Here is a 12,759-nt window from a genome sequence, read left to right on the forward strand (position 1 = left end):
CTGGTCTGATGAGTCTCGATTTCTGTTGAGACATTCAGATGGTAGAGTCAGAATTTGGCGTAAACGGAATGAGAACATGGATCCATCATGCCTTGTTACCACTGTGCAGGCTGGTGGTGGTGGTGTAATGGTGTGGGGGATGTTTTCTTGGCACACTTTAGACCCCTTAGTGCCAATTGGGCATCGTTTAAATGCCACGGCCTACCTGAGCATTGTTTCTGACCATGTCCATCCCTTTATGACCACCATGTACCCATCCTCTGATGGCTACTTCCAGCAGGATAATGCACCATGTCACAAAGGTCGAATCATTTCAAATTGGTTTCTTGAACATGACAATGAGTTCACTGTACTAAATTGGCCCCCACAGTCACCAGATCTCAACCCAATAGAGCATCTTTGGGATGTGGTGGAACGGGAGCTTCGTGCCCTGGATGTGCATCCCACAAATCTCCATCAACTGCAAGATGCTATCCTATCAATATGGGCCAACATTTCTAAAGAATGCTTTCAGCACCTTGTTGAATCAATGCCACGTAGAATTAAGGCAGTTCTGAAGGCGAAAGGGGGTCAAACACAGTATTAGTATGGTGTTCCTAATAATCCTTTAGATGAGTGTATATGTTGAATCATAAAGTAACAGCTTCTAAACTAAACAGTATAACCTGTTTTCACAATTATTTTTTATTTGAACATTAATTTAAGACAAATACTTTGAGGGAACACATAATACATGTTTGTATAGCGCTGGTTCAGTTCCAAGTTTGTCAGATTAATATTGTAGTTACTGCTCAAATATTTGTTCACTTACGTTTAGCCTCATTGATGTTTTTGTTTGGTTTCTCTAACTATATTAAACAAATCACTTATTCAGATACAGCTGACCCTTGGAGAGCTTATCAGCCTGCAGTTTTTCTATTCTAATGAATATGAGTTCAAATAAATCCTACACACAGATGGACCCCTCCACAGTTAGTCACTTGATTAAAAGATCTGTGACTGCCAGATTTTGAAAGTGAGTTTATAACTGTTAAGAGGACAATTACCTTGTTGTTCTTAAACTGAAACATATACCACTAAACTACAAAACAAATAGGTTACAGAAATGTGAAGAGCAGATTTACCTTTTTCCTGCTTACTCAGGAGTTGGTGGTTCTCTTAAGCTAATTGCTGTTCATACTTGTAGCAGGCAATATATTAAATGTCAGTCAATAACGAGCTTAAGCCAAAATGCAGGCCAAATGCATAAAGAATAATTAGGCTCTTTTAGCTTGTGTCCTGCCCTTCTTGCTTCAATTATTGAAGAAAACACCAGTAATTGTTAAAGCAGAAGGGTACAATTTTAAATATTACTCAAAGCTCAGATACTCAAAACATAGATCAGAAAAGTACTGTTATTAAAACAAAAAGAAGTAGAACTTCCACAACAGCTTTAAAATAAAATCCCCCCACCCCTTAACTACAATACTTAGTCATGATGGTTTAAAGAGCAGTAGGTCACCTCTGTGTAGGATCAGTAATGTGATTACAAAACAGTTAACTGACAGATGTTAAAGCATCATGAAGAGTTAATATTATTAAGTTAGACTTTGTGATGGGTTCTTGGTTACAGGAATCAGTGAAACAGTGTTGATGGTCCCATGGTGATAGTTTCTTGTGACAGACAGACCACTAAACTGTGAGTGCTAAACACAATGGCAGCAGACACTACATTACATTACAAGTGGCATTTGGCTTTTATCTTGGGGGGTGGGCTCTCAACCTCATCCTTTCCATCAGTACACAAAAACCACAACAACGTTCAAGAATGTCAACATAGCAGGGAAATTACACAATTTGTAATTTCATCATTCTCCTAAGGGTGAATCCCAAACAGACACATCTACTTCCAATCGAATTGATGTCAATATCAACAGACACCATCTTTCTCCCACTGCATAACCTCTTTGTTTTGTTTGTTTCTTTATGGGCCTATGGTCCCGCTAATTTTCCAAATAAACAGAAAGACACTGGATGCCAAAAAGATAGTTCAGCCTCCAAATTCAATTTATCATATTGATTGAAACTGCTCCAGGTAAACATACTACAAGCTTACCTTACACTATACATTTTGTGGAATTCACAGACTTAAGAATTACATTATTATTATTATAAAATGTATATATATACGAAATCTATCAGTTACAATATTAGGATTTTTATTAGGAAAACTGAAAAAGGAAAACTTAAAAATAAAGGATAATAAACCATCTCTTTTAAAAATAGCCTAAAAGCAAGAATGTAGCTTAAGTTGGTGAATCTATTGCACTATGATCACTATAATCCCTTGACCTGTGCTGCAGCTCATTCTCAATATTAAAAACAAACTAATCTCATGCTGCTAACCTCTTTTCGTCAGCCAAGCAAAGGCAATATTACATTTTATTACACTTTTTGTGGCAGTTTAAAATTCTGATTCATATCGCCTGCAGATATATCCATTTGAGTGCCTCAGAATTACATTGCTCACTCATGTCAGTGAGGTGTACCAAAAGAACTACACCACTCCATATAAAATGTATCCATTTAAAATTTGACCACTAATTATTTGAAATGACAGATGATTGAGGGTGGGAACAAAAATCTTATTGACATGCTATTGAAACACCAAAAACCATGTAATAGGCAAAACTCTAACCTACAGACATATATAACATAAACATAATCAACCAGTAATAAATCTTGGACACATGAGAAAAGCACTTTAAAACCACCATGTCTTCCACTGTTGTCCTAAGACCCTGCTGGTAACTGAATTGAGCTTAATGGAGCATTTCCCTGGAGTGCAACTGGTCACAAAGCAAAAGCCTCAGAGTCAAATGTGAGAAGCAGAGAAATAGTTTCTTGTGCTGGGAAAATGCTTTAGGTCATGCCATAGCAAAACAGCAAAACAAAAAGAAAACTGCAGAAAGACGAGCACTGCCTGATTAAAAATGGGATACAGCAGTTTCATCAAATGTATTCTTTGGATTTTTAATGTCTCTCACTTAATTAAAACTTGCCCCCACCCCCTCCTCATCCCTACCACCTACAAACAAAAGCATGTTATCTCTTGTCTGGAATGGATCCTGGACAGCAGACCGCGATAAGAATGATGGCATACCTTGGTAATCTTAAATTGATCCCCTCTGAATCACGCCTGTCACTGGAGTCGTTAGCACAGCTTCTGCCCACAGACAGGAAGCTCAAACCCACAAACCCCTTTCAGTCGAAGCTCCCTGCTCCTTCCCTGCCTCTGTCTGTCACGTACCAACAATAGGAAGTTGAAAGGCGACCACGCACGCCACATCGGCCATACCTCTTTGGTGTGAGTGTGAAAGGAAACGGACATGTCCAGGAGTAGTTTCCTTTGCTCGACCCTCCGTACAAAGTCCTGGATGCGCACTTCCAGGTGGCGGGCTGCTTTGTAGATCTCCTCCGGATCACATTCTCCCGTCTGGGCCAGCTGTTCGGCCGCTTCGAGGAGCTTGTCGGCGTTGGTGTATGTGTTCTGGTGGGCAAACGAAAAAAGAGAAAACCAAGTTGTGAGACACAGACCTGTGTACTGCATGCATGGTTTTAAAAATAAATAAATAGGCAGCCTGTGCTCTCTTCAACATGGGTTAAATAAACGTTTCACTAAGTACCCCCAAAACAATTGCATTACATTTAAGCGGCATCACCATCTGTGCTGGACGGCAATGTAAATCCATGCACAGTAATCCAATCCCTGGCATGAGACCTTTTTTTATCTGTATGCAAAAGTCAGTAGAGCACCAGGCATCGGGCTGGATTAATAAACAGAAAGCACGTGCTTATCTAGAAAATCCTAGGAATTTCCCTGAGCTGCAGCAATGATGAGCCTACATTTGACCTCATGGGGACAGGACTGCTGTTCACGTTTTAAAATACACACAGAAAGTGCTCTACAAAGAAAACAAACAGAGAGAGACAATAAACCTACCACTGACCCAAACATAACTTCCACATTTCTACAAGAGGCCTATAAACGGCAGTACGTTTGAGACAGTATCCAGGAAAGTGAGACTTATTTGGCCTAGGTTGGGGGTCTAATCTTCGCAAATCTCTAGATTATCCAGAGATAAAATGTAGTTTGTTTGTTTATTTGCTTAATCATCAGGCAATTCCTGATCCGTTTTTAAACGCATTAATTTACAACTTTCCAAACCTGCAGGACCATTACATGTAGTGAGGTTAAATAGTAATAAAGCATTTAATGGAAATTGAATTCATATGGAAAACGTATATTGCAATTGAACTGGTGTCGTTAACATGTTGGAGGGAGGATAAGGAAGAGAAAGATGGATCACAGACATATATTTAACCAGTTCATTGACTTTTGTTCAGATAAAGCCATATAGGATCAGTGTATCATAGTTTAAAAAGCTACAGCACTCATAAAATAAACAGAACTGAATCAATTGTGATAAACATTTTGAGGTAATTATTAAATATTAGTTTCCAAAAAACGACCAAAAGAGACAACTATTTCCTGATTTGCAAAGAAATGTACACTTCATAATTAAAGAACAAAAGAATACTTCATATTTGCATAGGAAACTGCAATATTTATATACGCTGCCAAATAATGTCTTCATTTAAATAGTTGAAATCGGATAGGCTGAGATTAATTCACATTGCAGACAGACAATCCTTATAGCAACACCCTTAGATCACCTCCTGTCTAGTATTACAATTCCAGAAGAAAGCTTTTCTTCAGAGAGAAACAGCCTTCTGTTAACTCCCAGCAGTACCATAATCAATAACTCTGAAATGCTTATTCTTATGTCTGCTCATCTAGAGTTGCATTTGTTTTGTTTCTCCATTTTTTTTAATTTGATGATTTGGTGTCCTATACCAGGAATTTAAAAAAAAAAGCATGGTAACCAGACACCAATAGGGAGAGCGCTGGGTAGTTGTTAAATTATGTTTGTGTGTTTTTCATCATGAAGTTATGTAGTTATTATTATAAATTGTGTTGAATACACATATCTTGGTTCTATTACAGAACAGTTAAAATGTTATTCACATTATTTATTATTGGCAAGTAACCATAGTTTTAATGTCACATGCTTTAATTAATATTTTGTCTGAGAAAGTTCAATTGTATTCTGAGGAAAATATGGATTATGACAGAAACAAACTCAATAACAAATCAATTGCTTTCCAGATAAAACAAGTAGGTAGGCTTTCAGACTATGAGTTTCATTACATTAACCCTGTAGACATTTCTATCTTATTAGACTGGTAGACCTCGTGACCTGAATCAAACCATCCATAATCAGTCCTGAGATGGCTCTAATTCTAGGTTAATACCAGGATTTTATAATTAAAATACAGCCTTAAGCATTAGTGTTCAAATGCTATGTCTCATGTGTTTCGGTGTTAAGGTTTTCAGTTGACTATGTTGGCTGTTTTCCTATTCTTTGAACTTTGCAGATATTTGAAGAAACGTTTTAGCTCCTTTCCTTTAAACATGAATTTTAAATCTGTTATGTCATACTTAACCATAATTACACATCCAATCACTATCATTATATTCACCTTTCTACCTCAGAAACTTGAAATAACTTATAGCTTTAACAAAGACATATTTTACAAAACTAGAGTAGTCTCTTAAAACAGCTCAGGCAACATAGCGTTATAGAAACAGAGAAAATAAATAGTTAAAGCCTTTAGTTAAATAGAATTCTGATTTCAGTAGACATGATTTAGATTTCCTCAATCTTAAATACTGGTCATGAACTGTCTTCGCAACTAAGACATTTGGTCCAGTGTTAATATTTAATGTTAATCCAGCAATATTTTTTTAGCTGGGTTAGTAACTTTAGTTTCTTACAAAATGTATTTCTTAGCGAATGAGTGAATAAAAAATACCCTTTTCTTCACGAAATGCTGAAGTTTATGATAGCTTAAAAAGAAAATGACATACGGCAAATGGAAGTGTTTGAAACTGAAATATATTGGACTTCTGGGCCCCAGCTGCTTTCACCATGCATGTCTTATAAACCATTTCAAACAAAAACACCTCCATAAAAACTGAAATTAATTGCCAATGAAGGTGGCAACTGAAATATATACTTTCATATGAAACCCTGCATGCAATACTTTATAGTCATTTAACTTTATAAAATTCTTATTCTCACCTTATCCAATGTAATATGTACTCTGTATTCAAAATGTTAATTTCCAAATGTATCCTATAAAAGCCTGGTGTATAAATGGATTGATGACTCAAGTGAATCCAGCAACAGTAAATAACTGGTTGACTATTGCGCACAAATATGGTGTAAAAAAACAACCAAATAACACCTGTTTATCCTTACATCTAATACTAAAACAGCAACAGACATCTGGTACATCAAAAGTATTTCTTACCTGAGCAACTTCTTCAAAGTCGTCGTGTCTTTTTTGCAGTGCCCTTGCTCGGTGAAGTGACTTCCCAACTCCTGTGTGTTTACTGAGAAAGGCCTCTCCATGATTTTCAATCCAGTCCATCACCTATGGTTGAAAAACACAGGACATTAGCAGTTAAAAGCCATTAGCATATTGAAGCATAGGCAAGGAATTAATTGGCAGGTTTTCTCACAGAGATAAGATGCAGCCAAAATGCAAGTCATTAACACTGACCCACCTGCTAATAGCAAACTGCAAACCTGTACATCATAGCGGTTACATTTATGAGTAGATGGAAGTAGCATCTTATAAGTAATGAAGCTGCCACCAAGTACAGGTTTGTAGTTTTGTATTAGTGGGGAAGTCAAAGTTTTGATTTAATCCCAGTCTGCTGACTGCTCAACATGTAAACATAATTTATTTTGTAGTAACTGATTTCAGCTGAACCTTTCCCTCTAATGATGACAGACATCTTTACAGTGGATACATGATCTTAAATATAGGACATCTTTTCATTTTCATTAAATATGTAGTATAATGTGCTCTAAGCTATACACTCATGTATTGCATGACTGTATCTTAAGGCCATTTTTAAAATTAATGACACAACAAATAGTGATCAGCAGTGATTCGGATTTACAGTGCCTCAAAATTACAGGGGTTATTTTTCAGAAATCAGTGCCATCTGTGATTGATGTGAGCATGAATAAATGCAGGCACTGCCTCAGTGATTGAATGATTGTGTGAAATAATGTCTGGAGTGTCTTGTTAAAGTCCTCAAAATGAGCAGCTTGTAGACACTAAAGATTCAGTGGGGACAAGCAAAATTGCAGTTGACCTATAAGTTTTTCAATCTGTGCAGTATTGGAAAGCAAAAACAGTATGGGGAAGACAGCCACATTCAGAAAGCTGCATGCATTATTAACTCTCCATCCACAAAAAATTGGAATATCTGAAAAATAGCAACACAATCCCAGTCCCAACATTGGTGAGGAAGACTTGTGTATTAACATGTCCTGTAAAGATAAACAGAGGTGTCCGATGAAGGTGTAACCAACACACAGAACAAAATCCCCTGTACCACTTTAGCCATGGAAGAGGCAAATCCTTAATAGTCACTTATCACAAGACTGCCATTGGGCTTGGATCCTTTAACCGTGTCGGAAATCAACAAAAATAGAAAAACAACTTCTCAATTAGGAAACTTCATACATCACAGGCATGCAAAATAAACTGTGCATATATTTGAATAATGATTTGCATATGCAAAATGTAGAACAATGCATGCATATAACCGAGGTTTCCACAGAAAATATCACTGTTGAGTTGAAACACCAGATTTGTTGAAAAAACGATATTGTGGGTAAGTATATATTTTTTGAGAGCTATGTATATTAAAGCTGATCAGATTTGAATCAGGATAGACCAATATATACATGAATAAAATCTTGCATTCAGTCCTGTCATAACCAAACCACTGCAGAAATGGTTTATTATGATTTGAGACTAAGTTTATACCCAGAGGAATAAAACACTCTGAATTAACGCCTCAGGCATTCAGGTTGAACATTTCTGACTAACATTCAACATATATATGTAAAGTGTGTACAGAATGGCAATCAGAAAATCAGGCTTGCTGCAGAAATTAAATCATCAGTTTAGTCTTTTGTGTTTGTTTTAGGATAAACTTGAAATATAAAACTGTCCTGTGGCTTTTCTGATCCTTTAACCCAGCAGCATGAAACTACTGCATTCTGAAAATAACACTGCTTTAAATCAGCACAGTATAAAATATTCAATTTGATTTGTTTAAGTTCAAGATATCCTAACAATAACTCTCCGGCCTACTTCAATTATCTCATTTTCCTGCATTTTCCGAAGTGCAGATTCCATAATCACAATCCATCACTGTATATGCCCTGAGTCAGAGAAGGCAGAAAACATGAAAGTGATGCTGCTACATACATCTATGCCTGCATGTGTGAGTAATGAAGTGCTTGTGAAACAGGCCTATGAGGGTGCCAACACCATTTGTTTCTTCTCATCTTAATTAGTGCTTCTATCAAAATAGGATCCTAAAACAGCCTGCTTTCCTTTGACATACATAATTCACACAATTTTGGGACAAATAGATTAGGCCTCTCTTGCATAATGCCAATCTCAATTAGCTCTAGTTTCAATCTCATGGTCTGCAAAAACTGTGACAGAGTAATGTGTTGCTGCAGATCAGTTACATGAATGCATTTCATTTTAAAATATATAATAAAAACAACACAATGCGTAAACATATTTTTATGATATTAATAGTGGTCAAAATATCAATATAATGCCTCTGAAACAGAGGCACCGTGACATCTGAAACTTACAAAACCATTAAACTGCTAAGAAAGGCTAAAGCAAGCCATGTATGGTAAGTATTGACTTGTTCCAGGTGCAACATGGAAACCTCGTGGGATTGCAGGCTCTTCTGGGAATATTGTACCAGGGAATGAAACAACCTCTTTTTAAATAAATTAACGTGGAAGGGCAAAACATGTGATTGCAGCCCTGCAGGCACCACTTACAAAACCCAGAGCACACATATTGTCGAGAGCCTGATTTTCGGCATCAGTTAAAGCCATTAGACAATATTTTAAGTGGTGCCTCCTAAATAAACGCTAGTCTGAAATGTACAGGAACAACCAGAAACTAGAACTGCAAGCATGTGGTTTTGTAAGCCAGCATTATTATCATGAAAGCTAAAAATTGATAAAAGTGATTATGAACGCTAGTAGTCGCAGTGAGCTTGTGCTGAAATTGTGAAGTGCACGTTTTGTAGGACAGTATTCTAGGATTTAGTACATACAGTTCCCTGTTTTACCAGACATCTGCAGCACTCTGAACATAAACGAATACTGACTGGTGTGTTGAGCTATACTCATCCATGTAAGTGCAAACTTCTAAATCATTTTAGTGCATTAAACCAAATTTTAATCAAAACATCACGGAGTGTAATTGCCATAACTTCCAATTCATTTTCTCTCATCTCAAAGAGCACAGATTCTTATTTTTATTATTAAATGGTTGGTGCCCTTACATTCCTAGCACTTATTATCCTCTTACCACTTATATAAACCAGCATTAAAACATCATTGTTTCCCTACTTGGCTATAAAGACGTCTTTAAACTGTAATGTGAGAAATGAAAAGAATGTTCCAGGAGTGGGATTTCCTGGCAGCAAATACTGCTAAAGTGAACCAGTAGCTCCTGCTTTTCAAACCCTTCCTACATTTAACACGTCTTATAGATGTCCTTTAACAGTTGGTCTAAATTAACATCCCACACAGTGAATATGAAGAATCTATTTTCTCTGGAAAACCCTTAAAGACTCAGGAGATTTAAAATGAAAGAGATTTGTGCTTCGTTTTATTCGCACCAGAACTGTCATTTGTGCGGGGCATTGACAACTGGCCAATTGAAATGGAAGAGCTTCAATCACTCATCAACTCTGGCTTGCCAAGGAGCCTACAACAAAGGCTAACATTTGCTAATCCAGAAAGCTGGCTAACATCCCTGCATCATTCGATAAAACTGGAAAGTGTCCGTGGTAACTACAGAATACCATCTTCATATGATCATATGACGTTTTCAGCCACAGACATCAAGAAGTCCCTACCATCTGAAAATAACAAATATCTACAGACCACTGGAACACACAGAGAAAACGATACACAGCTCACAGAAGGAGATATTTAGGGAACGGTTTATTTTCTTTCATTTCCATTTATCCACAACTATTTGATTGATGCTGCCGGGTTTTGCCACTTTTCAACACGCCTGCGATCACACAGTTTTATTATACCGTAATTAGCTTTCTTTGTTGAGAGGAAATCAGAGAGACTAAAAGCAAAACATTGTTTTCATTACGACATTGAAAAAAAACCAATCATAGTCCAAAGTGCTTAATGAGTCCTGTTTGTTAATTAAAAAATAACAAGGGATCGCAGGCAGGCTGCCGATGTACAGTTGAAAACTCATTAAGAAAGTTTCTGAAAGAGGCGCGTAGTTCATGCTGAGTTGCCAATGATATTAATTTGAGCACGTTTGAAAATGTTTAACCCTCCCAAAAACAAATCTGCTGCAAAGGCCAACCCTCTCAGATAAACACATACAGGGGGAGAAAAATTGTCAGAGACAATTGTCCCACAAGAGAAACACTGAGCCTCTTATTGCTCCTTATCTCTTTGCAACAATATGTAATTTGTGTCCTCTAAATAAAAAAAGCCATAGTATCATTCCCTTTCAAAGGATCGCTATATCCAGTGAAATCAGAGACAGGTACAAGTATCTCTGGCATTGCATTCATTACTGTTGAATGTTCACACACTCTGGCTTTTAGCACATTGATTCAAGGCCTATGCTGAGAACAGACGTATTATTAAGGTGAAAGTACTAAAGCAGTCTTCATTTCTAACCATGGATTCATTTTCTTCCCTTTAAGAAAAGATGTATACATTCCAGGAATGAATTTACTTTCCTAATGTACCGGGCAGCAGTCCAATATCCTCTCTTATTGTGCACTCTCTTCATCCAACAGAACTTCATTTAGCGAAGATACAATAAGTAATGACGATTTATACAACGGCACATAATTAGGTACGGCACTGAGGAGAGGGGAAACAGAAAAGTGCTGTTTCAGTCAAAACTCCTCTGTAAGACAGACTGACCCTTCTTTGACCATCGTGATTGATTCCTTACAGAGATGATGGTAGGCCTTGATCACAAAATGTCTATTCACATCTTGAGTAAGCAAGTGGTGTGAAGCCTCGTTTGTCCAGATAAATTATGGTTTTGTATCCAACTCTTTCCAATGTCACTCGTATTTTATTACTGCTATTTCACTAAGGGAAAATACACTTTTTTTTGCGTCATGTTATGCTCATGGAATTCATCATGTCAGTATACTTAGAGAGAGAAACCATTCCCAAGACAATGCTGCCAGATCTTTTTTTGCTTTGTTTTTGTTTTGTTAAATCTTGCCATTTATGCAGAATATCAAAGCGGTCAGGCTACAGACTGAGGTAAAATTGAAGTCTCAGTTTGAATTGTTAGATCTGATATGATTGTGAAAGCCAAAAAACGACAACAGTCCTGTTTATACCGTTAAACTGCAATCCATACTCTTTTCTCTTTTTTAACAAATACGATATAATTTTCTATAAAGTATTTTGAAAAAGCAAACATAAACAAATAACGAATTCCCTTTATCACTAAGACTTGTTCATAAAGAGCAAGCTGTATTGCCATGCCTGTAATTGGTATTAATTGCAGGGAAAGCTCAATGTGTCTATATAAATAACGCATTATAGTGGGCAGAGAAAATTCAGTGATCAATAGCACAATTTTTCATTCTGATGGTTGAAACTTCAAAGCAGACAATTGATCTTTTTATATATATTTTAAAACTTAACGTCTAGTGTCTATACTCACACCATAAAAGAGACAGCTGTACACAAAGTGAGTGTATTGCATTGAGGTCTGAGTGGCAGGAGTGGGTGTATGCTTATCCCCCAGTCCCCATGCACTGCTGGTACTAGTTTCAGGGCAGTTAGGATGTGGATTAGTCTTTCAGAGAGTAATTCTGTTTGTGCTACAGCAGCTACAGCACAAATACATCTGCAAGCCATTTAGGGTTCCTCGGTGTAAGCTTGTGGTTTCATTAAACTAAAGCGAGCTGTCATTTTAAGGTAACTATGTAAAGATGATGAATGGGTGGCTCTGGCTCTGCTACTGCAGCTCTATGGTGACTGGATTGGTAAGGCTGCCATTTCTGTTGAATGACAATGAGAACATTTACTTCCTAGACTCTTTCTGGTTCACACCTGTACCTGTCTCATTCCTGTAGCCAACAGCCCTCACACTGTGCTCGCCACAACATTACAGGAAACATATCAAAGACAAATATGAATATTTGAAAGTATAAATATGTATAAGCTAAGGTAAGGTTTAACATAAAGGCCATGTTGTTACTGTTTCGTGTTGGGCAGTATTATCTTTGTAAGTGAGGAGATCTCAAAGGTTATCTTGGCGTCCACAGTTGCCAAGTCTTTGGGTGAAACTTACCCAGCCTAAGTGCTGAAGCACATTGCTGATAAAACCACTTGTCTTCTGACTAAGATCCGGCCTATATTTAACTATGGCACTAATGTGAGGGATATTAACTCTGGCTTCCTGCCAAAAACTCAAAGCAGAAATAATAGACTTCTAGATGCATTGCATTCTGGAAAATATTCTCTCAGTAGAGATGTAAATATTTGTAACTTCTTTGGAAATATCTACCTGTTT

At 37.1% G+C, this 12,759-nt stretch overlaps 1 protein-coding gene across 4 annotated transcripts in view; it reads right to left on the reverse strand.

The window, feature by feature from the left end:
* LOC136711964 (kalirin) overlaps positions 1-12,759 on the reverse strand; it is a 169,884-nt gene that overhangs the window by 82,512 nt on the left and 74,613 nt on the right. For all 4 annotated transcript variants that reach the window (XM_066688573.1, XM_066688572.1, XM_066688571.1 and 1 more), the window contains exons 10-11: positions 6,418-6,540; positions 3,338-3,529 (exon numbers count right to left, since the gene is read on the reverse strand). In XM_066688573.1, coding sequence (XP_066544670.1) covers positions 3,338-3,529; positions 6,418-6,540 — 315 coding nt within the window. The remainder of the gene's footprint in view (positions 1-3,337; positions 3,530-6,417; positions 6,541-12,759) is intronic.

This window comes from Amia ocellicauda, chromosome 16, assembly GCF_036373705.1.
Source record: "Amia ocellicauda isolate fAmiCal2 chromosome 16, fAmiCal2.hap1, whole genome shotgun sequence".
NCBI classification, from domain to species: Eukaryota; Metazoa; Chordata; class Actinopteri; order Amiiformes; family Amiidae; genus Amia; species Amia ocellicauda.